Below are 27443 nucleotides of genomic sequence, written 5' to 3'. Positions count from 1 at the left end.
GCACTTAGCAAAGGAGGACCATCAGGTAAAATGGAAGTTTCCAGCTGTTGGACTTGGAGATGTTTTTATGCTTTCCTAGCTTGATCCTTCATCCTCATCTGTAGCCTTCCAGAATTTATTTCCTTTTTCTCTATTTGTTTCAATTTGTGTTACTTACTCTAGGTGTGGTTCACAAGTCTTTCCTCAAATGCTATGCACATATTAAGCATTGTTTGAATTCCCAAATGTAAAAGTCCAAGATGAAAAGGAAAAGTTTGTGCATTCTTTTCATTTCATTATACTACCTCATCTGCTTGAATTTAGTATTATCTTAACCCTTTTGCTAATGGTAGTTATTTGGTTATAAGAGATATTCACTTCAAAATATAATGTGTAAAAAAATACCAGCTTTTCCTTCTGGGGCATATATTTCTAGGAGCTTATCGATGCTAAATTGTCTGTTTTTGAAGATCTAACTACTTAGCTCTCATTATAAAATAAATTGTTTATGTGTGTATATATACGTATACTTTTTGTATTCATTTTGATTCTTTTTCAAAGTCTTGATTCATTTTGAAAATTTTTCTGCTCTAAGCGACCTTTTGGGCTCTCACTCTTCAAATTGCCTATCTCAAAATAACCTCTAATAAAAACATTAATCACTTCTCTTCAAAACTATTCACAAATGTACTATTGGTCAATTCTTATGCAGAAATAGATATAAGATCATTTGTCCAATTCTAGATGATCAGCTTCAGAATGAAAACTAACATTATTGAATATATTTAGACTTTAAGTATATTGAATTGCTTTTAAAAATTTTAAATCAATAACCTTTTATGAATTTTATTGTTATGCCATAGCCTCCTTGAAATTGTCCTAGTTCAGTTACTCTGCCCCAAAACACCAGGTTATAATCATTCCCTCTTATTGTTTTATAGGAGAGAGGTCTTATATCTTCAGGCTATAATCATTCCTTCTTAATGTTTAATGGGATAAAGGTCTATCCATTTTAGACATCATTGGTATAAGAGGAGATTCTCCTGCACCTCCCTCCATTATGTCATCCTAGGTACCTCCCCCCATTAGGTCATCCTCATTAGAAGTACCTCCCCCATTATATCATTGTTCTTGTTACCCTATAAAAGAGTCTTGAATCAAAAATTCGTTGCTGAATACTTTGAGATGAAATACGGATCCAGTCAATTGATTTACTCTCTAATAAATTAATAATTGTTTTCTAATCTCTATCCTGCTCAGTTTCTCGGGCATCACATTTTGGACGTCCCATCGAGATGTTAGAAAATGAGCAGGATTAGAGATAAGATACGTTCAGGTCTCTATCTTGGACCTCAGGATGGCTGGGGATCTGTATTCTTGGCCTGGAGAGGCTCAGCGCCCTGGATTTTTTTTCCCAGAGTCTCCAGGAAAGAGAGCAGTTTCCAGTCACAACAGCCTAATGGTAGACACCCCCATTTTGGCCAGAGGAGAGTAAGTCTGTCTGGGTACCTTTTAGAGTACTATCTGGTTCTGGTTAAGTCTTTTTTTAATATAGCTTTTTATTTACAAGTTATATGCATGGGTAATTTTTCAGCATTGACAATTGCAAAACCTTTTGTTCCAACTTCTCCCCTCCTTCTCCCCACCCCTTCCCCTAGATGGCAGGTTGACCAATACATGTTAAATATGTTAAAGCATAAGTCAAATACAGTATATGTATACATGTCCATACAGTTATTTTGCTGTACAAAAAGAATTGGACTTGGAAATAGTGTACAATTAGCCTGTGAAGGAAATCAAAAATTTCAGGTGGATAAAAATACAGGGATTGGGAATTCTATGTAGTGGTTCATAGTCATCTTCCAGAGTTCTTTCGCTGGGCATAGTTGGTTCAGTTTATTACTGCTCTATTGGAACTGATTTGGTTCATCTCATTATTGAAAAGGGCAACGTCTGGTTAAGTCTTAAGACCTGTTCTGTTTTGTCTGTATGCTAGCATCTTGATTCCCAGAATAACAAAATGCTGACAGGCATAAATTCTGGGAGTAGGGTCTTCTGGATGCAGGGGACTCTACTTAGGTTTCTAAAACACATCAGATTCTGTGTGCCATTTGCCACAACTCTGGACATTCCAGAGTATAAATCTGGGTGTCTTTTTTTTTAAGACACCATCCAACTAAAAAAAAAGAAAAAAAAAGCTCTCTTTGGATTCTGGGAGGGAGCTAACAACTTCCCTCAGGGCTAGTCTAAAATTTCTAGATAGTCCCTGGTCTGTGTTAAATGTTTTGTTTTATGTTGTGACTACTCAGTCAATGTCTGTCTTTTATGTGACTTGTTTGTGACTTTGGTTCAGAGCTCTGCTAAATTAAGAAATTTGGGAATTAGTTAAAATTACTGGTGATTTTAAACTTAAAAAAAAAAAAAAAACTGGCACTCGGATAGTTGTCTAAATTTAGGCATGGCTTGAATGGAGCTACCTTAGTTAAGGCCTCTGGAGAACAAAAGGAGTTTATATAACTACTTTGAACTCAGGCTGGAGAAAACATGTTATTAGAATGATTTTAAAAATTGTAGAAAATAATTTTATTGTTGCCTTTGCATGCCAGGTTTGTTCTGAGTATTCTTTTGGGTAGTTTTAAATTGTGAGAAATAATTTTACTGTTGCCTTTGCAGGTTATATTTGGTTATCTTTGAATATAAGATCTTAAGAACTTGTTGGGGTAAAGTTCTGTTAACTTACTTGTCTGACTTAGACAATTAGGTTCTAACTTTTCTAAAGGCTTCAACACCAAGTTGGTTGGCATGAAATCCTCCCCCACCCCCAACCCAGTAAAGATTGGGTAGGGTAGGGATCTTTTGTCTTCAAAGGTGAAGATTAAACTCACCCCCACTGCTCTCTGCTACTTCAAATACAGGACTGCCTAGTTAAGCCTGGGGGACAGGTTAGCTCCCTTTCCTTCCCCCCTGTCTCTTTGGAGGTGGAGTGAGAAGGGTGGCCACATGGAATCCACACATACACACATACTAAGTGTGTTCCAGCCTCTCTCTGCAGAGGCTTGGCTTTGGCAAAAGATTTCAAGGAGGCTATGGCATAACACTCTCCCCCTCCTTTTGTTGAAAACTGCTCTTCAGTGGGATTTATTAATGTATAATTGTCTCTGTGTGTGTCTGTGTATGAGTGTGTGTGTGTATGTGTATGTGTGTGTGTGTTTGCCTAAACTAATAGGAGTCAAACTTAGGCATTCCTAACAAACCTTAAGCCTGCTATGTTTTTTAGAAGGATGAAACTGGATTTATTTATACTGGTACTGGTACTAACTGGGAGGGCTTATTGATGAGACTTTTCTCCTTTCCTTTCTTACAAAATAGGAACAGTCTTATTGATGGCTAGACTGATATTCTCTTTCCCCTCTAAAGAAAGAGAATAGAAGTCAATCTATAGGAAGAATATTCTCTTGTTGTTCCTTGAAAATACTCTACCTATTTCACTTAGAATGTGAAAGACAACAGAAGATCAATGTAAATGATTTCTTCAGTTCTTTTCCAAATTATTGAGTTGTCTGTGGTGAGCAGAGAAAAAAGAGCAGCTTTGGTGGATATTTTTCAGGATGCAGGATTTTGCATGGTGGTTTTCATAGATAATTTTTTAGAATCCTTCTAAGAAACCATATTGATGGATGGAATAAGAAACCTTCTTTCTAAGGACTTCTTTTCCTGGGATGATGAGTTAAATATGCTGATTGCTCTGACAGGATAGAAGTAGGAATAATGAATGGAAGTTGTAAAGAGGTAGTCTTGATATTGATGATAGTCAAAAGGACTGAATATGGGGAAAGAAGATTTTCATTTGAATAAATACTGAGCTTCTTCATCTTCTGATTGTGTGATCTTGGGAAAATCACTTAGCTTCCCAGCTTTCTAATTTGTAAATAATAATAATAAAGAGTTGGACTAGAGACTCCTAAAATCCCTGGTTAGATCTGTGATGTATAAGATAAGAACTATTCAAAAGAATTGGCTCCTTTAGAAAGCAGTAGTTTCCCACACTTACTAGATGTTTTCAGGAAAAGACAAAATGACTGTTACAGTTATTTGGTATAGGGGGAAAGGCACACACTGATAACAGAGGACCTGAGTTCAAATCTTAGTTCTGCCACTTTTTTTCCTGTTCTATTTGGGGCAAGTCAGTAAGAGTCTGGGTTGTAGTTTTCCCATCTGCATAATAAGAAAGTTAAATTAGATGATAAGATCATAAAATGATAAAATGAAAACTGGAAGGAACCTTAGAAATCACCAAAACCAACCCATCATTTTACAAATGAGAAGACTGAACCCCAGAGAGGTAAAGAGATCATCTGACAGTCTCAAATTGTTTTCTATTGCTATTATTACTATGACTACTATTACTATTATTTTTACTATCACCATTATCATTATTTCCCTAGATAACATAGCTAACAAGCATCTGATGTTATTATGTTATTAAATTCAAACTTAATTATTTATTTAATTCCAACATTGTATTCATTATAACATGCTGCTCTTAAAAGAATTCTGAATGACCTCTAACATCCTTTCCTGTTCTCAATCTATGATTTTACCTTGTTGAGGGAATTTCTGTTCAGATATTGGTTAGATGTAATTGTCTCTTAGATATTTTCTAATTCTGCAATTCTATAATGTTTCCAAAATTCATGCTAGAGAGAGCATTGACCTCAACACTTGAAATACTAATTTGTGGCCCTTCACTTGTCCACAACTTATATTTCTAATTTCCCAATAGCCACTTTGACTAAGTTGTGTCCAGAAAACAATGAGGAATTATGACATGACTTCCCATATTAAGACTTTTCTAAGCTAAAGAGGCAGCAAAAATTGAATGATATTCCTACAAATTCTCTGCAGATAGCTTTGATATAAATAGAAGCTGCCCTATCCTAATATGCTTCCATTTTTTATGGTCTGCTGTCTAATTTATTTCAATTGGTCAGCCTGCCAAGGAGGTCAATAAGTACTTTGTACTTTGTAGCACATCATATGTATCCTACAGGCAGATCTAGATCACCTTTTCTTAATGTAACATACAGCATAAACATTTTGCCTTCTTAGTCTTTAACAATTCAGGCAAACATTTGCAAACTAAGGATATTCAATAACCTCAGTGATTAGATTACCTAAAATGTAATAATCTAAGTGTCTTAGTGGTGACTGAGCAAATGCAAACTAGAAAGTCTGTCATTAGCATAAAGCCCTAATCAAGCACAGATGATTTATCTAATTATGTTCATCAAAAGAGGAAGAAAAGGCATGTCAGCTTCCATATTTTTAGAGATGGGAATATCTGCATTATACTTTCAGTCCTTTAACAACACAGTTATGTACGTGTTTTTGTACTATGATTAATTTTCTTCTTTCATTGGTGGAAAAAAAGGACAAAATAATAAGACCATGTCATCTTTTGCTTTTTCATTCCTAACCTCTCATCCTTTGTGTTTAGTGTTGCAACAAATACCACTTTGGAAGTCTTCCATAATTCCATAATAAGCAGCTACTTCAATTATCTCCAAGTGTTATTAAGGATTAAAGTAAACATATTTCCATTTGGCTAGTTTCACTGAGAACTCAGAATTCAGGATTATTTTTAACTCTTCTTCATACATAGCAAAACATTTTATTACTTTATTATTTTGCTGGCTTCTAAAGCTTTTCTCAGCTATGGAAATCTGCATTCATGCTTTACAATTTCTTCTAGATATTCCTTCCCTGTTGTTTTTCTAAGAGTGTGTGTGTGTGTGTGTGTGTGTGTGTGTGTGTGTGTGTATGAAATATATTACATTTAAATGAATGTATTTAGGGGCAGCTAGATAGCACAGTCATCTCCTGACTCCTGGAGTCAGGAGGGCCTAAATTCTAATCCAGGCTCAGATACTTAACACTTACTTGTGTTAAAAGGAGAATTATTTAGGTGCCAGCAAAGACTATGTTGTAATGATCTGACTTGAAAGCATAATGTATCAATCACAAAGTTAAAAGATATGGAGATATGATTTGTTAAAAATGATAAGACTTTTAAATCTAAAAAACAACCCCTCCCCCCTAAAAAATTCATCTAATATTGATTGTCTTTTCCTTGGGTGAAAAAAAAAAAACATATACAGCAACCTCTGAACTATTCTTGAAAGATTTAGGCTAAGAATTAACTTTATTTGCTTAAAAGGTTCATTTTTCTTCAAGAACTTCTACCACTCTTTCTATCCTAACTCTCAATCCAATATCCGTGTGGATCTGGGAGTTAGTAGAGGTAGTAGTAAGAAGGAAGGAAATAGTTGGGGACAGAGTTTGGTAGAGGAGAACTTCAGGTTAGTATGAATGCCTAGCTAATTTTTCCCAGATGAAGCTAAGTACCTCATTTACTAAACTGTATGCTGTAGATAGTCAATAAATATTAATTTAAATATTTTTTAAATGAAGGATTTTTAACATTTTTAGTGAGAGTATCTATGACCTCATCAATGTGATGATTTCACCCATTTAGATTATCATAAAACACTGCCTTACAATCTTTTTATGTTTTTGAATGTTCTTATCCAGATATTCCCACAATCCTTTCTAAAAATTAATCCAACATAATGGAGGCTTTCCTCCAGATGTTATAGCATTTCAGTGGTACCAGTTTGTTGAGGGTTTTGCTTTGGTTTGTGGTTTCATTTATCATAGTTGTGATTGTTACTTTTATTGGACTTAAAATATCAAGTTACAGGAATCTCCTATTAAGGAACTTCCACTTTAGAGTTTCCTCAATCACAGAAAAGTCGAATGACTTCTCCAGTTGCTATAACCAGTATGTGACAAAGACAGGACTGAACTTCCTTATGATTCTGAGTACCATGTTACTTCTTACCTGAATTTTCGTATGTGTGTGTGTGTGTGTGTGTATCAATTGCCTCTGCAAATCTATAGAAATATAGATATAGACATGCACATATGTGTCTAATATATGTATTATATATTACATATATGTATATTACACATAATCATATGTGTATGTTTATTTATTTTACCTAAAATGATTCAAAACATTTTCTTCTATTGTGGTGTTCTCTTCTTTAAAATATAATGGTTCTCTCTGTGAGCAGGTTTCTCGGGGAGGTTTTCTGGAGGCAGTCTTAGTTTCAGTTCAAATCAATAATCACTCCAAATGTAGCCAGGTGATAAAAGTTCAAATGTCTATTTTCTCCTTCCAAAATAGCCCAGTTAGTTTTTCTTAGAGGCCTATCTTTCTGCTTGGTTCCAAGAGCTCCCTCTTAATGCCTCCAAATCCAAAGGTTTGTCCTTCAGCCTCCAGCCAGCACAAAGGTGGAAAATGGAATGAATCTGACTCCACCTCCGAGAGTGGGCTTGTGGGCTTCCTCCCAGAGTGCTCTTTGGCCCTAAGAGCTTCTTGTTTATATGAGTTCTCTAAAGGGGTGAACACAACAAGCATTGTTTCTATCAGTTCCACTTAGTACCTTGTTTCAAGTTCTGGCCCATAACATCTCCTTGTAAGATCAGATTAATCATACTGAACCATGCTATTATTGTCTCTTTCAACTCTAATGAGTTAACACTTTGTAAGGATTCCAACATTCTATCTTTTCAAACTTCCATTTCATTAAAAATTTCAAACACTGTTTTTAATAATATTTTCATTGTTATCATTGACAAACATAAGACACGAGCACTTCAGTGTCAGCCATTATGAAAACATTTTGAATTTCTTATGTTAAGACTGGGTGTGATATTTCATTGATAATTAAGGACATGCAAACTGTAGCATTAAAATTTATATTTAAATCCTTGAGGAATTAAGCTTCTATCCTAATATTTTGAGGAAAAAAATACTGCCTATACAGCTTTTTCATCATATAAAAGGAGGGGAGTGATTGAGCTTAATATATTAAGTATTTATTGTTATCATCATGGGAATTCATAAAAGAATAGACTAGTAGAAAATATATTATACTTTGGGCCACTTAATTATAATGAGGAAGAATGTCATGGAGAATGAATGAACTGCCATTCAAATTAGAAATTGAAAGAGTTGGAATAACAAATAAAACTTTGACCTTAAATGACATTTTATTCTGGGAAGAATATATTCTCAGGGTATAGTCTAAGTTATATTCTCAGTAAATTTAAAATACAGTTGAACAGAAAATGAAAATAATGAAAAGTCATATCTCAGTGACAAAATAGAAAAGATTTAAAAGAGAGAAAACATGTTGTGCAAATTATTTTTCAATGAATGAAGAAGCGCAAAAATGTATGGTGGAGCAGCTAATATTGGGGAATTAATTGTTGACATTAATTGTTCATTTTAACCTAAGTTGGTATGAGATTTAGGTAAATTGCTTAATATCAGTCATTAGTATTATATGTTAACATAAAAACAATACAGTTTTAGACTTCATTGAAAGGCCTGGTTTCCAAAAGGTGGCAAGTGAAAATTATCATCAGTCTACACATTTATCTGAATGTGATCAGACCACATCTAGAGTACTTTATATAGTTCTGGTGCCATATTTTAGGAAGAAAATTGATAAGGGGAGTAATGGAATCAAGGATAATTTGGGTCATTAGAAGGCCTTGCAACCATGCTATATAGAAAGCAGTTGAAGGAAGTAGGGCTGTTGAATCAGAAGTAGACCAAAGAAACATGGTATTTGCTTCCTTCTCACTGGAGGTCCTCACAAGTCAGATGGTCAATTATTGAGGAAATTGTAAATGAGATTCCTGTTTAATTATAGATTTGATTATATGGGCTTTGGGGGCCCCTTCCATTTTGCTCAAATATTTTTCATGATATTTGCAGGATCGAAATAAATAAATAAATGTGAGCCAAGATATTGGAAAAAAAAAAAAAACTTATCATGTCAGGGTTCAGATACATTAATCCAGTGTTAGAAAAAAAGAGAACAGATGATTGAGCTAAAGGAAGAGATCACTCTAACTATCACAAGAATGCCTTCCTGATTGCAATGACATTATTCTAAGACTACCGTGTTGCAGGTCTGATGCATTGTTTTAATATCTTATTTTGTTTGTTGTTGTCATGGGAGAAAAGCAAGGCATTCTCTTTCTAAAAGAACAAAAAAAAAAAAAAAAGATTTTGGAAAAAGCCTCCCCAATTGACTTGTGCTACCCTAAACCACAGCACCATCATTCACATCATGGATGTTTAGAGGTAATTGCCACAATCACAGATAAAATATAACCGAAGAATAAGCAGTTTCTATCAACCATCCTTCCCATGTCTAAAGCTACAGTGTAACAAACATTAGAGTAACAAACTTTTAGAATAGTTTATGTGCTGAATGAAACTAATGGTCTTTGAGTTCATATCTTGGTCCTGCTTCATGTTTACTACAAAATTCCAGCAAAGATACATATTTTTCAATTATTTTATTCCTTAACTTGTTAAATTATTTCTTAATTCATAATAATATTCAAAAAAGGCATCAGGCTAGCTATTTAGATTCAGGGAAAAAATGTGATGAAGACTAGTAGTAGTTATATTTATGATTTGTGTTTATTGAACACTTGCAATGTGTAAAAATTTTAACAGAATATCTTACTCTTGAGCTAAGGTTCTCAGAATAACAGACTTAAAGAATTCCAAGGTATCTCATTCAAAAGTCTCTCTGCATAAAACAACATAAAGTTAAATGCTCAGAAATATTCAAATTGATACATGAAGATAATCAACAAAGCATCCAATTGTTATCATTTTTTTCATTTTGATTCTATGTGGATACTGCTTTTGTCTAATACTTGAGTGCTACAATTTAATGATAGCTGTCTTGAGAAAAATTAGTACATATCTGCTGCAGTATAAAAAATGTCAGTGGTTAATATTTTGTTTGAAAATGAAACCATAATGTCCAATTATGATTCCTAAAAGGAATTAATTTGTCTATAATTTTATGGTGAAGTTAATAGCCTCCATAGTGTTTCTTGGCCTTTCTGCAAATCAGCAATTAGCCAATAAATAACTCAGCAATTAAAAGGGGGAAAAGTCATTACAAATATTGTTTTATTACATAATATTTTATTCACAGTGTTTTTTCCAAATTAGTCTTTATTTTTCTCTTCGAAATCCATAACATTTGAGTAGAGCCACAACTAGTGGATAATTAGCAGACATTTGTTTAATTGCATTAATTAATATATAAAAAGATATAGTCAGTGATCCATCAAAATATTGCTTATAAAAAATATGTCTATTTAAATTTCTGTAAACTTAAATCAAAGCTAATGGTAAAACTTTGTAGAACTAATGACATCAAATGAATAATTTGCAGGACCATTAGAAAACAGAATATTTTGATATTATCACAATATTTTTCTGGGAGCTAAGTATTTTATTCTATAATTTATTTTTATATCAATCATTACAACTCATTGGTTTTATTTAAATTGAGATTCCAAATCTCACTACCAGAATGATTTCACTCTTCAATTATGAACCCCTTATGGACACACACTGTCTTATTTATATTTTCCCAAGAGCTCAGTACAATGTTCCTCATGAAATGGTTTATCATCTACCTAAAATATTGTATTTAGTACATACACACACACACACACACACACACACACACACACACACACACACCAATTTAACTATTTTAATGGTTTGTCATTGTCCTGATTATTGATATTTCATTAACTTGTTAACTCAACTAAAATTTTCAGTTTGGGCAATATGTATGTTACCGAGATATAAAGTAGTTTTAAGTGTAATCAACAAACATTTATTGAATGTTTTTATATTCAAAGTTCTGTGCTTAGTCATGTGAGAGATAGAAAGGTATATAGGATATTGTATTTGCCCCCATGCAACATTCAATTCAATATAATAATTACAGCTGGGGGTGGAGGAGGCACACAATAAATATTCTTCTATTTTTCCTTACCAATGCATTTTAGTGGTTTTAATAGCTCTATTATTATAAGGAATCCATAGTCTTCACCACATTTTTGTAGAAGAAAGCAAAAGTAGATTCTTAGAATTATTATAAGAGCTGGGAGAGATCTCGAGAGATGATCAACGTAAGAAAAATAATTTAAAAAATGGAAAAATCATTTATTTTGATTTCATCATTTTACATATGCCCATACAGTCTAAGCAATTTATTTTTAAAAAATCACAAAGATTTTCAAGCTTTAAATTGAGGACTCTTTCCCTATACCATGCTGCTTTTCTTACAATACCTTTTTATTTACAGATAAGGACATTGAGTTTAGGAAGGTAGAGCTTCTTACCTGAAGTCATACAAACCATAGCAGCAGTAGGATCAAAGTTAGCACTTAAGTCTCTTGATCTTCAGGCCAGTACAGACTGCTTCTCTCCATGTAGCCAAACAATTTAATCATTCAATTTTTCTGTAATATTGTCCCAGCATGATTCTGTGAACAGCTTGACACCTGTTCATTATGTCCTAGGGGAACACAAGCTCTCCTACAAGTATACTGTTCTTTTTTTTTTTTTTCTGATATTGAAAACAGAAAATGTTTCCTTAACTACCTACTTTCATTTGTATTTATTTTAGATCCTAAGGGAATAGAATAGAAAGCCAAAATGTTGGCTTGGTGAATTTATAGTACTATAATTCAAAAAGATATGGAAACAACAAAAAAGAGATAATTGATTTTTATGGTCAATAATGAATAATATAGATCACAATACAATAATTAAAATAATAGTAGCTAGAATTTATAAGGTACCTACCACGTGCCATATACTTTACAAACATTATCTTGTTTTATTCTCACAACAATACTGAAAGGCAAATGCTATTATTGTTCCTATTTTACAGAGCTTGTGATTTTCCCAAAGTCACACAGCTAGTGTCAGAGGCTAGATTCTGAACTCCACATCTGGCACTCTACTCAACCTAGCTGCCACAATCTATTTATATACTGCATTTTCTCTGCAGAAGGTCCATTCAACATGATGAGTATCTTCCTCTCCTGACATCGTATAGCTGCTAAAGCTAGGGCTGCCTATTGGTTATTGCTTACTCATCCAGGGATTGATGCAATAAACAACAAATAGTTTGCAAATGAAACTATGGGGAGTTCATTTTTTGCTTGTTTGTTTGTTGGCAAGCATCACATTATTTTGTTCCTCGCATGGTATTTTTTTTAAATTTTCAATATAATTTTATTTTTTCCAAATACATACAGAGTTTTCAACATTCATTTTTATAAGATCTTGTGTCCCAGATTTTCTCCTTCCTCCTTCCCTTACCTTCCCCTTTCCCAAGACAGCAAGCAATCTGATATAGGTTAAATATGTGCAATTTTTAAAAATATATTTCCATATTTGTCATGTTGTGCAAGAAAAGTCAGACCAAAAAGAGAAAAAACACAAAAAAGAAAAACAAGGAAACAAAAGTGAAAATATTATGTTTTGATCCGTGTTCAGTCTTCATAGTTTTCTCTCTGGATGCAGATGACATTTTCATTCCAAAGTCTATTGGAATTGCCTTGAATCACAACATTGCTGAGAAGAATCAAGTCTATCACAAGTGATCATCACACAATCTTGTTTACAAGGCGATAATTACCAAAGTTATCACTGTTGTTTTGTCATTTAAGGAATTGTCATTGATTTTCAACTATGCACAGGAAACACTTTTGCAACAAAGCTTTTAAAGTGATGTTTTGTTCAGCAAGTCAATGATTATTTGTAGTCGATCAATATGCATTGTAGGATCTTATAATTCGCATAGCCTTTTAACAGTTATGGGACTATAATGATGTGGTCTGCTGCAGAGTGAAATATGTTCAGTAAAGGTATACATTACTGTCATGAAAGTAGAGCTGGGAAAGTAGTCATAGGATTCGGTAATTGTTAGAATCCTAGTGTTAACTCAATGGAATTGATACAATGCTTATTGGTTCACATATTAGAGCAAATCCATACAAGGTGTTAAGTCACTAATATTGGTAAAAAAAACAATCTTTGAGTTTACACCTTTGAGAATTCAGACATTGGCTTACACACTGGAGTTCACAAGTATGGGAGACACATAGTTTGTAATTTTGTGAATTCACACTTCCCATAATCCCACTCTTGGAGGAGGGATCAACCTTTGATTCACATCTCTAAAAGAGCATAAAAAGGAGCTGAGTTAGTAAAGTCATGTCAGTGGAGGAGATTGAGTCGGAGTTGAGCTAGAGGTGAAGCTGGAAGAGCCAAAAGACAAGCTGCAAGAGCTCTTGGAACCAAGGAGGGAGAGAGGCCTCTAAGAAAGCTAACCAGGCCCAAGGAAAGAGACAAGACTTGGAAGGAGAAAATAAACATTTGGGTTTTATCAGTTGGCTGTATTTGAGGTGATTATTACTGGGAACCAAAACTAAAGCTGTTTCCAGAAAACTTCCCCAAGAAACCTGCTCCCAGAGAATCATTATATTATACAAAACAAGAAAGACCACAGGTAATTCTTGACATTCTCTCAGCTAATAAAGTAAAGTTTGAGCCTTTTTTTCTAATCACTTTATAACCATATTCCTACCTCATTTGAAAGAATTCAAAGCAGGAAAATTGCAGGTATAGGAAAAAGTAGATATAGTTAATGCCTCTGAGGGATGAATCTATCTTCAACCTGTAGATTAAAGAAAGCAAATGAGAACTTTACATTAAGTATGCGTTAGGCTGATCTTTTGATTGATATTTGTTTGAAAGAAATAATGAATCAGTAAGAAACTATTTAACATGGAATTTGGAGCTCTTTTTGTTTCTGGGGAGCTTTCACTATTTTTCTGTCTACTATCCTATGTTGAATATATCTTCAGAAAATTCTTATGTATCAATTTGATAGCACATAACATCATATGATGATATGACTCAGATGTAAGCATGAAGCTACAACATCCTTCTGAACTCTTCCTTAAATTTTCAAATATGTCCTAGTTTAAAGGACACTAAAATTTATTAATATTACTAATGGCACTAATAACTCACTAATTGAATAAACTGTGTAAAAATATATTTTTCTGTAAGATCTAAGATTCTTTAAGAAAGATTGATTTACAATAAAGTTATTACTCAGTAGTCCTTCTATAAACTGTCCCCAAAAAGCATTTTTAAGAACCAACAGTTGAAAATAAAAAGTTCCTAAGATATACTATCTAATTTGAAGTCTATTTGCAGCATTGATTGAACTAGCAACAGATTTAAGTGGTTTTTGGAGCTCAGTTCTCTAACAGCAGCTAGTTCTGTAGTGCTGAAAGTTATGGAATCCTCAAGGAAACTTTAAATGTAAAACATAGCATCTTAAATATGCTTCATCCCATGATATATTTCATATCTAAATAGCAAAAATACACTAAATAACTATCTTTAAAATTATTGCCAGCATTTAAAATCAGGGAACTGAGAATATCTTCTTTATCCAAAGCAAATATGTTTATGGAGTAAGATATCTAAGAATAAGCAAATAATTTGGGGAAAAAGTGAATATAGTAGGTCGAAGCATTTAATAATTGGGAAGAAGTGGTATACAATAGATGGTAGAACACACAAGGGAATAAATTATATTACTTTAGTGAAGGACCGTAAAAAAGAAAAGAGATGCACAACTTTCTACAAATATGTGATATACACTGTCATTATCTTTTCCTTTAAAGAAATAGCTACTGTTAATAGCCAACTTGAATGTGTCAATCATTGAAAGTTCTTTATTGGTAATAATAAGGGTATCTTATATGGGCAAAGTTTATTGATCACTTAATAAATGCTTATTCTCTTCCCTTCAGCCTAAATCTGCTTTCCTGCAATTTCCCTTCATTGGCTCTACTTCTGGGGTTCATAGACCAGATCTAAGTCTTTGCCTGAGGAAAGCCAAAAAAACTACATGCATAATCCCATTATATTTCTAGTCACATAGGCTAAATGTAACCAAGATTTGCTATTAGCTACTGAATATATTAACCTGTTCTATTTACTTTTTTAGCTTGCAAAAAAAGTGAATACTCCATTAGTTGACTAAGGTCAATTATTTTTTTTTTAAGACATGTATACATAGTTATTGAGTTCTGGTTCCCCTGGAGAATGAGTTGGAGAGACTTCAGTGCAGTAGAATTTCTAATTCTAAAAGTATTTCGAGTTACAGGATCATGGACTTAAAGTTGAAAGGGAATAGAGAAGGTATTGGAAAGCCAGCTTGTTAAATTCTTCATTTTATGGATAAGGAAACTGAGACATAAAGAAATTTGCCAGATTAACACTTCTGGTAAGTATATGAGGCTTTCCAACCACAAGTCTTAAATGGATTCTACCCACTAAAATTCATTTTTCCTTCAAGTAAAGAGAATTGTACTCATTGATTAATAATATTATTTTATATCATGGAATCCTAAGTTTAGAACTGGAAGCCATTCAGCCCAGCTCTCCTTATTTTACAGATTAGGAAATGAAGGTCCAGAAAAGTGAGGTAACTTGTCACACAGGTAACAATTAACTAATTTACAACTATTTAGAAGTGAAAATAATTCCTTTTTATTATTGTATCTATAACTTTATCCTCCCCCATTAGGCTGCTAGGTGGCATAATGGATAGAGCTTAGCCTCCAGTCAGGAAAATCTGAGTTCAAATCTGTCATCAGACACTTACTGGCTCTGTGACTCTGAGAAAGACATTTAGCTTCTGTCTGTCTATTTCAATAACAATAACTAGAGTTAACAATAGAACCAAATTCTCAAGATTGTTGCAAAGGCCTAAAAAATTGATATTTGTAAAGAACTTTGCATAAAGTAGGCTCTTAATAAATGCTTTTCCTTCCTCTCATTAAAATTTTAATTTAGAAATTTATTGTTTTTATTATACATTTGTTTTATATATTTATAAATTTATTATAAATTATTATTTATTATTATCATTTATTGAGATAAATCAAGATGTTGATATAATTTTCACTTCATTCAAAGCTTGCCATAAATGTTACCTCATCTAACTAGGTCAGTATCATTATATTGACTCTGTCTTCTGAAGCTCTCATATTCTAATTTTACAAATAGTAAATAAATGAAAGACAATTGAGCAAGAGTCTGTTTTATTGCATAAATGGCCATTCTTGGAGGCAGGAAGAGTTAAAGTTATATTCTATCTCTGATCCTAGAAAAGTCAACAAATCTGAGGCTAAGATGCAAAATGGGTGCCAAGCTATATCAATAGGAGATTCAGTCCACCACAAAAATCCCAACTCTAGAACAAAAAGGAAAAAGAATCAAAGAATTTAAATGTTACAAGATAAAACACTAGCTGCCATCACTAAATGATGAAATAGAAAAAGTGAAAAAAATTGGAGTCTGTGAGGGTGGATCAGTAGATTGGGGGTAGGGGGATTTCTTCATAAGTAATTTTCTAATAAGATTTGAAATTCCTTTTCAGCTTTACCTTAAAAAGTAAAAGATGAATCAATGTAGTTGCCAAAAAAATGAAAATATTCAGGATTCATTTCATTGATGTAAGCAGATGATGGATATTTTCATTTTCAAGACAGCCATTTCATTTAGTTCTTTAGTGATTCAGAAATGTTTTTCCCATTGTTTCAGAGGTAAGATTCTTACTGAGAAATCCATGTAAAAGAAGTGTACAATTTAGTTCATGCTTTCTTTAAAACACTAACTTGGTATGGGCCCTTGGAAAAGATGTAAAAACCATAACTCTTCCATTAATCTAAATGCTTAGACATCTATTCTGGATACAATGAAGGCTAACTAAATCTAGGTTTCATTATAGAAGTGCATATGATTTTTAGTCTTGGTATGGATTCCATGGAACTACTAAAGGAAATCTGAATAATTTATGAAATGAAAGAGATTGAAAAGGACATGGATAATTTCCTATTTTACCTTATTTAGATTGTTTCAGATGAGATTGTTTCAGAAATATATGTTATTCAATTTAAAATAATAATAATTTATAATGCTATTAATCCCTGAAACATGAAATACAAAATTAACCTTGGAAAAAAATATTCGTTTCTATTTTTCCCCTCCTCTAGGATAGCTCTCGAATAGAGACTGGGATTATAAAGAAAATTTAGTTATTATTTTACCATTTTTGGTGAGAGCAATATTACAAAGTACTGTTCCAGAAACATCAAGTAAATTTTTGCCCTAAAAATATCAAATTGTCCTTGAGATTTAATTTGATCATCTGAATAAAATTCAAGCTACTAATGTAACTTCTGATCTCCTGAGTCCAAAATCAGCTAGGACGCAAAGACTAGAGCTCTTTTTTCAAGTTTTGGATGATAGATGAACAGCAAGACCAATAGTAGCAAGAAAGCTGTGCTCAATTGTACCAACTACATCCTTTGGAACTAAATTTTTCAATGAATGTTTCCTTGAGTATAACTCATTCATATATAATTTCCTTGTTCCACAACAAGAGGCATCCTTAATATAATAGGTTGAGAGCTGGCCTCAGAGTCAGGTAAATCAAAATTCAAATCCCCTTTCTGAGGTATACTGGCTATGTGATCTTGGTCAAGTAATTTAACTGTATAGTGTTCCAGACAACTCCCAAAGATTTTAAGTTGTCAATCTGATTAGGGAGTTCCCTTCTTCCTATTCCATCTTGACCCTATCCTCATTCATTTTAATAAAGTTTTTCTTTTCAATCTCTTTAATCCCATGCCCCTTGACTTGTAACAATTTTACTTCAGTAATCTTTAGCCCTCTTCCACTCATATTTCAAAGTTAACAAATGCTACTTTAGAAAATCACAAAATTGGACTATTTCCATTCACTACAAAATTATACTATCTGTCCAACACTGGGTTCTTACAACTGTATGGCCATGTTCTTATTAATCTCTTACTGATTTTATATCACACTCCTATATCTTTTTTTCTACTCCAAAACTTCCAACTCTACCTTATCATTCAAAATAGATGTTATTGTTCAATTGTATCTGACCATAGCATGCCAGGCCCTTCTGTGCTCAACTGTCTCCCAAAGCCTGTCCAAGCTCACGTTTGTTGCTCCCATTACCTATCAATATCATTCTTTGCTATTCCCTTTTGCCTCTAACCTTTCCCAACATCAGGACTTTTCCCCAATTAGTAGTTTTCTCATTATGTAGCCTTATGTGTTTAAGCTTCAGCATTTGACCTTCCAGTGAATAGTCTGAATTAATTTCTTTAAATATTAACTGATCCTTACCATACAAGAGATTCTCAAAAGTTGTCCTCAACTTTATAATTCAAAACATCAGTTCTGTAGCACTGTTTTCCTTATAGTTCAACTCTTACAGCTATACATTGCTATTGGAAAAACAATAACTTTGCCTATATGGATATTTCTCAGCAAGGTGATGTCTTTGCTTTTTAGTATGCTGTTCAGCTTTGTCATAGCAGATGACTATTTCTCTTATTTTACTGAGAAAGGACCATTCAAGATGGACTCTCTCACTTCACTGTTCTAAAAATGTCAATCATCTCCTGCTCTCCTCTATTGTCTAAGGAAAAGATAGTATTTATCATAGCTAAAAAGTCAATCCTTCCAACCATACCTTCAAACCCATCTCCTCTCATATGTCAGCTTACAAAAATGTTCAAGAAATCTCACTCTAAAAATAAAATAAATTCCCTCAAAATTTAAAAACTCTTAACCTTTATTTTCTCTCTGTTATCTTCTTTCTCTACTTCTAGTGCAGAGGCTGAGTTTAAATTCTGCTTTTGATGATTTATTTAACTATGTGGCCCTGGCCTAGCCAAGTAACTTTTCTAAGTCTTGGTTTTCTCATCTGTAAAATGGAAATGGGTTTGCTATAAGGATAAAATCAAACAGTATATGTAAAATACTTTGCAAACCTTCAGGTATCATATAAATGTTAACAATAACAAGATTATCATTTTATTATTTATTTGGGAAATTAATTGTCTTCTCCTATCCTTTCCTTCAAACTCAACATTGAGGACTACCTTTCTCCAGGAAGTTCCTTGCTTCTCTTCAACATAAGGGAAAGAAATAATTCTCCCCTAAAATTTCTCCAGAGCAATTTATGTGAAATAATCTTTCAAAATTAACAATTATTCTATTTGGTAAATTGTATACATTATTTTCCATACTCATTAGATTGGAAGGTCCTTAACAAAGTGTGTAGCATGTCTGTCTCTGTTCCTTAAGGCCATTCACAATATCTGAATATGATAGACACAATGTTAATGAAATTAATTAATTTATTTGAGATAGGCTTATTGAATTGACTTCTCTCAATGTGTCTACCTGTTAATTAAGCAAAATAATTAAGTAGTTTATTGAATAAAAGGATTAGTGAAATGGAATCACCTAAAACAAGTTCTGAAAAAGTCAATTGAAGCTTTTTTTTCCCTAAATCAATTAGAAATTAAAGTTTTTTTTTTTCAATGAACTCATAGCACTTCCCAGAATATTCACTCACTGCTAAGGAAACCAAAAATATATGCCATTTTTTCAAGGAAATAAAGATTTTTGTTTTAGCAGCAGAAGAGTCCAAGTATGGACTACTTTTTTAACTCTTCAGGCATCTACGTGGCCTAGTGAATAATAATAAAAGCAAATAGCTGACATTTTATAGCACTTTAAAATTTAAAAGCACTAATCCAGTTGATAATCAAAACAATCTTGTGCGATCATTACTGTTATTATCCTCATTTTACAGATAAGGGGACTGAAATATTGAGACCTATAAGAGGCAAGAATCTAATGTCTGAGGCTGGATTTGAACTCAGGTTTTCCTGACTTCAAGTACTATACTCTATCTCCTACAACACTTATCTACCTGAAACATTGAACTGGAGTCAGAAGACCTGAGTTCTAATTCAAATTCAAATATTCTATTAGCTGTGTGAGAGTGGCAAATCAAAACCAATCTGTGTCTCAGTTTCATTATCTGGAAAATGGGATAGAGTTGTGAGAATAAAATAAGATTTTTAAGATGTTCTGAAAAGCTTAAAGAACTATATTAATACTAGTTCTTATCTCTTTTTCCCCTTTGTAATGCTTAAGCCACATATCATTATCCCCTCAGACTTCTCTTCAAAATTTCTCTATTACTCTTGAGCATACCACCAATTTTCCAATGTCCTTGGCTCTCACATCAGAGCCTTGACTTCACTTACTAAATTTTGTACAGTTTTATTTTCAAAACATATGTTGTCTATAATCTCTCTTCTCCACTCCCAGAATTACCATATTAATTCAGGCCCTCATCACTTTTCTTTTTTTTGAAGTGTGTGTGTGTGTGTGTGTGTGTGTGTGTGTGTGTGTGTCTGTCACAGTTAGGGAGAAGTTGTATCTGAGGTCAGATTTTAACTTAAGTCCACCTGACTTCAGTGTCTGTGCTCTATCTACTGTGCCATCTAGCTGCCACACTCATCACTTTTCACATGGACATTGAAAGAGTCTCCTAATTAGTCTCCCTGTTTTGAGTCTCAAAAGTCTCCTTAGTACTCTCAAAGTGATTTTTCTAAAGACAGGAAATCCAACTACATTACCCTTTTCCATCCACACTCAATCTCTAAGGACCCCTGTAACTGCAAGATCAAATATATACTCCAAACTCTTTATGACTGGAACTCTTCCTATTGATTTCCATGTGGTCCAGATATATTGGCTTATTTTCTATTCCAAACACATAAGAATCCATTCCTGTTGCTGTATCTAAATACTGACTGCTCCTTGTGCTTGTAATGCTTTCCCTCTTTACCTCTCATTTCTACAATCCCCAACTTCCTTTGAAGGTTCCTTCCTAGAATCTACTCTATATCTTTGAAATACCTTTTAAGATGCATGTGATCATCTCCTTTAAAATGTAAATTCCCTGAGGGAAAGAACTGGTTTTAGCTTTTTTTTTTTTTTTTTCATCTCTAGTTTTTAGCACTGGAACTGGAATGTCAGAGCAAAATAAAGTTTTATAGATTGATCAATTCTGGTCTAGGCACCTAATCAACTAGTTGCTTTGTCTGCAATTGGTTATTTTTTCTCATTATTATTCCTTCATTGTTTCATTACAGTTTAGATAGAGTATGACATAGCTCATGCTTGTATATTTTTCCTTTTTTTATTATATATTTTTAATTGACAAAACGTATGCATGGGTAATTTTTCAACACTGACCCTTGCAAAAACTTCTGTTCCAACTTTTCCCCTCCTTCCCCCCACCCCCACTCCTCCCCTAGTCCCATACATGTTAAATATATTAAAGTATATGTTAAATACAATATATGTATACATATTTATACAGTTGTCTTGCTACATAAGAAAAATCAGATTTAGAAAGAAGGTAAAAATAACCTGGGAAGAAAAACAGAAATGCAAGCAAACAATAACAGAGAGAATATAAATGCTATGTTGTGGTCCACACTCATTTCCCAGTGGTTTTTTTTTTTTTTTTTTGCTGGGTGTAGTCTGTTCATTACTGATCTATTGGAACTGGAACTTCTCATTGTTGAAGATAGCCACTTCCAGTAGAATTGATACTTATATAATATTGTTGTTGAAGTGTATAATGATCTCCTGGTTCTGCTCATTTCACTCAAAATCAGTTCATATAAGTCTCTCCAAGCCTCTCTGTATTTATCCTGCTGGTCATTTCTTACAGAACAATAATATTCCATAACATTCATATACCATAACTTACCCAACCATTCTCCAATTGATGGGCATTTATTCAATTTCCAGTTTCTAGCCACTACAAAAAGGGCTGCCACAAACATTTTCGTACATGTAGGTCCCTTTCCTTTTTTAATATCTCTTTGGGATATAAGCCCAGTAGTAATACTGCTGGATCAAAGGGTATGCACAGTTTGATAACTTTTTGAGCATAGTTCCAAATTGTTTTCCAGAATGGTTGCATCTGTTCACAACTTCACCAACAATGCATCAGTGTCCCAGTTTTCCCGCATCTCCTCCAACATTCGTCATTATCTTTTTCTGTCATCTTAGCCAATCTGATGGGTGTGTAGTGGTATCTCAGAGTTGTCTTCATTTGCATTTCTCAGATCAATAGTGATTTGGAGTACCCTTTCATATGAGTAGAAATGGCTTGCCAAATCTATCTTTTAAGAGTTATATGCTTTTTCCATTTCACTATGTCTATTTTGTGTTGCCTTTTCCAAACTCTCTTGTAAAGCTTTCATTTCCTTTCCCCATTTTATCTCTGGCTCTCTTTTAAGAGCTTTTCTAAGTTCTTCTAGGAGAGCGTTGTGTGATGGGGACTAGGCTATTTCACCCTTTGGAGCCTCATCGAGACAATCTGCCTTTCCTCTCCTCATCGTTTGAAATCTGTTCTTCTGTTTTGCCATAAAAGCATTCAATTGTTAAGAGTCCTCTTTACTTTTTTACTCATTTTTAAAAATTGAGTTAAAGTCTGCCTTTAGGGCCTGAAAGGTTTCCAAGCCACCACAGCTGTGCTAGGTCAGTGCTGATTCACTCCTGGTACTGGCTCTGCCATGTGGAGTCATCAGCAATGCTCTGGAGCTCTCTGCTGTCTGCCTTGGTGTTTGTGGTCAGCTGCCTGAGCCTTGCTGTCTCTCTCCTGCTTCTGATTGAAGCAGACCTTCTCTGCTCCACTTCCTCCTGCAAATTCTCTGCCCCACTGTAGTTGCACTGCCACACTAAGATTGTTCTGCTCTGTCTGTGCTGGTGTTTGTGGTTAGTTTTTTGTGCTTTGCTGCCTCTCTCTCGCTTCTGACTCAAACAGATCTTTTCTAGTTTGTTTTCTCCTGCAAATTCTCTGCCCTGAGACTCTGACTTAAATGCCCTAGTGTTTGCACTGGTTGCCCTGGCTGCCTCCCTCCAGTTTCCAATTGAAACAGATTTTTTTTGGCGATCTTTGAAATTATCTTCTGCTGATAATTTGTTGCACTCACAATATTTGTGGGTTCTGCCTGTCCAGAGTTAATTCAGAAGCTAGATTTCATAATTATTATGAGGGTTGTAAAGAAGATCAGAGAGAAATAAATGTATATCATCTCTGCCATCTTGACTCCACCCCCTGGGTTGCAATTGTTTGATAGGTTTTTTTTTTCAGAAGAATTGATTGAAGTAGATGGCCCTTTGGTTATCTTTTATAAACAAACATTTTTCATTGTTTTACTAAAACAAAATTGTTTCTTTTTAATTTTTATCAAATATTTACAGATAAGTTATTGGAAATGTATATAACCATTTTCTGAACTACACAGGTTGAGTAGCCTTCTAAGGATAATAGATTATTGATTAACTTACATAATTTCCACTGGACTACTCTTCATCCAGCATTCTTTTGAAATGATATTCTTTGGATAATTAGAACTATGGAAAGTGATTGGATATATGATTTTATCTGCATTTGAAATTCCTAGGCATGGAAACTCCCTAATCGGGATGACAATTTATAATCCTCTGGAGTTTCCTGGAGCACAGGAAAATAATTGGTTGAATTACTTGACCAAGATAACATAAGCAGTATTCATCAGAAAGCTGATTCTAAGGCTAGTTCTCAACCTCCTTTGTCATGCTGCCTCTCATCATAGGATAAAGAAACTGAATATTGAACAAATTATTTTCAAGGAAACATTGATTGAAATTTTTAGTTCTAAAGATGAATGTTATCACAAGACATTTCATAGCAATAATTCATTGACCATTTTTTAAAATAGAGGACTCATATTTCCTTTGCATTCGTTCTGATTCCTAGTTATTGAATCTTAATTCATAGGATTGCTGGGGATCTTAGGAGATTTCAGGACTCTCCTGAGTGCTCAGGACATGGGAGATTATGTTACCAAGTACTCTGAGAAATAGAATCATAAGAGACTTTGTGTCACCATCCTTGGACAGTTGGTGTGCACTAAATGATATCCAAAGAAGCTATCCAAAGGTGCTCATTATCTTGCTTTTAGATTTCCAAGGAATTAAAAAAAAAAAAAAAAGAATATCCCCTCAAAAAAATCTAACAATTTATTTTAAAACATCACAAATTAAGTTTATGTTATAGTTTTAAATGAAAAGGGCCCCCCCCCCTTTTCTCTTTTTTTTCAGGTTTACCATTACAATAAGTAGTACTACAAATTGAGGAACAGGTAACCTCATGACACTCAGAGAAAAATAATGCAAGATAATGAGGGAATATTGGTTTGATATAAATGAAGCCTAAATGTAAGGATTTAAATAGTTGACCTTATAAATATAGACATTTCCATTAATATCTTACAAAGTTTTGAAAATATCTGAAAATTATTGATTACAACTATCAGAAACATTATATGAATTTATTATTTTTCAGATGTATTTTTTATACTTTTTTTTGCCCACAACATTATAATTTAGCTTTGCTCTAGTGGTCTCCTGCTAAGTCATGCAAGGAGATTTATAAGTCAGGCAGCATGACATATAAAAGGGCACACTGGATTTAGAATCAAGGTGACAACTGGCTTTAAATTCTGGTTTTGAAACTTACTGCTGTGCAAACTTTGGCAGGTCACTTATTTCTCTGAGTCCCAGTTTCCTCATCTAGAAAATGAGTTTAACAATACTTGTACTGCCTATTTCACTTAAATAATTTAAAATTAGCATTTACAAATAGTATTGTTGTTTTTCCTTTCTTGGTAGTTAGGTTAATACTTTGTCATAGGATAACAGAAGAACAGGAGCATAGCTTACTCTGCACAGGTCTCTTAGCTGAAAGTTGTGCTGTATTGTTCTCTAATATTAAGGTTAAGAGAAGACTTCCTTCTTTTGACTGGTAGAAGATTGTTTCCATATCCCTATTTGCAGATTTTACAGATGCTCATGGATCATGATGTTTCCTTGGACAATTATAAGTTGTTTCCCATTATGATGAGCCTTAAGGCAAAAAGTTGCTCCATGATCTCTTGAAAAGATTAATGGGGTACTTAGCAAGGAGAAAAATCTCAGTTCTGAATAAATGCCCAAAGTCACAGAACTCAAAACTTAAATCCAACAAATGACCTTTGGGTACCTGTCCATTTGGGTGGATAAATTTCTTATACCACTGACCAAGAATACAAAAGTTTAGCATCTTGTAAATCCATCAAGCTTGGATTCCTGGGATTGTCTGTCATTACTCAATGGTATGTATTCTGATACTCTGTTTTGGGAGAGTCAAGCAGTAAAATCAAAAACAATGGGATACTCATTCATCATTTCCTCATCCTTGGTAATTTAACCAGAATTTTCTAATGGTAATAGAGTTTGTTGGCACTCATTATTCTTATATTGACCTCCATATGATTTCTTTCATCACATATAAACTGGTAGTGGGAGAGGGAATTGAATGAGTGAATGACTTATTTTTAGCTAATAACTTTTGAATCTATTATCTTAACCCTGATCATCCATTTTGATGATGATTCTATTAATTCAGAGTGAATTAAGCAAGATCCCACAACATTGGTAGCATTTCTCTCCTCCCCTACTCATAAATAATGTGTTTCCTCTCTGGGAAACATCATTAGCACTAATTTCTTTAAATGTAAAGATAAAAAATTATATTTTTATCTTTTAGCTCTTCATTTAAAATCCTGTACCACCAACAATAGAGTCTGTGTGCTATTCTCCAGTTGAGAAAAACATATCATTACTTTTAATAGAGATGACTTTGATAATATTCTTAATGCAAAATTATCTCCATAAGTATTCTTCAGTTAATACTTACTCTTTCTATAATACATTAAAAAGTACTGCTAGGAATTTAATGCTAAGGACAAGAATTTTAACTCAAAGAGGGAAAAAGGGAAGGTAACTAGAAAGACCATCCTTCCAAACTAGGAAGACCTGACCTCATGTCTTACATATGATAAATATTGTCTATATGTCACTTGATCCCTCCAAGTTCTAGGCAACTTTCAATTGCCTAGTGTTGTATAAATGCACATAAAAAGAAGTAATCAAATCAAGTTTCTCGTTCTGTATTATCCTACAGAGTAATGTGCTTTGTATTTCAAAGGGGATAGGAAGTAAAATTATAGATTTCCAATTAAAAGATTTTTTGAGCTGTGGCATAGTGGCTAAAGATCTGTCCATGAATTGTCACCTCTGTCACAAGTGATTATGTGATTTTGAATTAGTCACTTTAATTTTTCAGTGCTCTAGGCAACTTTTTTAATTGCAGAGAAAATATTGTCCTGCTCTGCTTGCCATCTAGGGGAGGGGGTGGAGGGAGGGAGGGAAAAAAAATTGGAACAGAAACGAGTGTCAATATAAAGTAATTATTAAATAAAAATTAAAAAAAAAAAAAAAGAAAAAGAAAATATTGTCCTGCTTTGGTAAACAGAGTATCCTCATCTGAGTTTCATATCAATGAAATCACACATCTAATCTTTCTTATTGTCCTATATTTTATCCATCTTCATTGTATTTCTTTTGGAGATTATAAATAATGGGGAAATATTGCCTAATTCTCCACTTTAGAATTCATTTTTAGTAAATAATGGATTATAACAAAAATGTTAGTGGACATAATCCAATGAAGATACTGTTCATTCTGCCATCATCTAGGGAAGAGTAGCTAGGTTAGTCTAGTGAATATGACTTGGAATCAGGAAACTCTAAGCTTAAATCCAGTTTCAGACACTTACACTGATTCTGGGCAATTCACATACTTTATTTTGGTCTCCTCATCTGTAAAATGTGGACAATAGCAGTACCTAGCTCCCCAGGGTTTTGTAAGGATTGAAAAAATGTAAAGTATATCACAATCTTAAAGAACTATAGAAATGCTGGTTATTATTATAAACAATAAACAACCTGAAGCAGCCAAAACAAAAAACCCATGAAACCCTTCAGTGTTCATTAAAAACAAACAAACAAACAAAAAAACCAGTTTCTTTGTTTCTATAGGATTACAGAGTGAACATCTTCCTCCGTCAGAAGTGGAATGATCCGCGCCTCGCATATAGTGAATACCCTGATGATTCCCTAGACTTAGATCCCTCCATGTTGGATTCCATTTGGAAACCTGATCTTTTCTTTGCTAATGAAAAGGGAGCCAACTTTCATGAGGTTACAACAGACAACAAATTGCTAAGAATTTTCAAAAATGGAAATGTGCTATATTCAATCAGGTGAGTCCTAGATGGGAGAACTATTTTACTTTTCCACTTTTCATGTTCATGATTTTTTTTTTTTTTTTTTGCTTACTATTGACTTTGAGAGTTGATGCAGTTTTGATCCACACCAACAGAGGCCAGCAGGGAGCATTAAATGGAAATAGAAGGCCAAAGAAATCTAATATGAAATTAAAAAATGGAAAAAAAAATTGAATTCACTAAAATATCTACAAGGGAAAAAAAAAAAAAAAACCTTTTCCAGTTTACCTGGCTATATCCCATTTTGTTATGCTTGCTATTCATTTTACATTCTTTCTGCTTCTATATTTTTCTTTGGTCACCTTTTTAGATCTTTTATCTTCATTCTCCAA

The 27443-nt window shown here is 33.5% G+C and overlaps 1 protein-coding gene across 1 annotated transcript in view; it reads left to right on the top strand.

Moving 5' to 3' along the window:
• The window catches only part of GLRA3 (glycine receptor alpha 3), a 229159-nt gene that overhangs the window by 126543 nt on the left and 75173 nt on the right, over positions 1 to 27443 (top strand). The window contains exon 4 of the mRNA XM_051964069.1: positions 26864 to 27087. Within this exon, the coding sequence (XP_051820029.1) occupies positions 26864 to 27087 (224 nt within the window). The remainder of the gene's footprint in view (positions 1 to 26863; positions 27088 to 27443) is intronic.

This window comes from Antechinus flavipes, chromosome 6 (genome assembly GCF_016432865.1).
Source record: "Antechinus flavipes isolate AdamAnt ecotype Samford, QLD, Australia chromosome 6, AdamAnt_v2, whole genome shotgun sequence".
Classification (NCBI taxonomy): Eukaryota; Metazoa; Chordata; class Mammalia; order Dasyuromorphia; family Dasyuridae; genus Antechinus; species Antechinus flavipes.
This window is presented reverse-complemented; position numbering and strand designations above follow the sequence as displayed.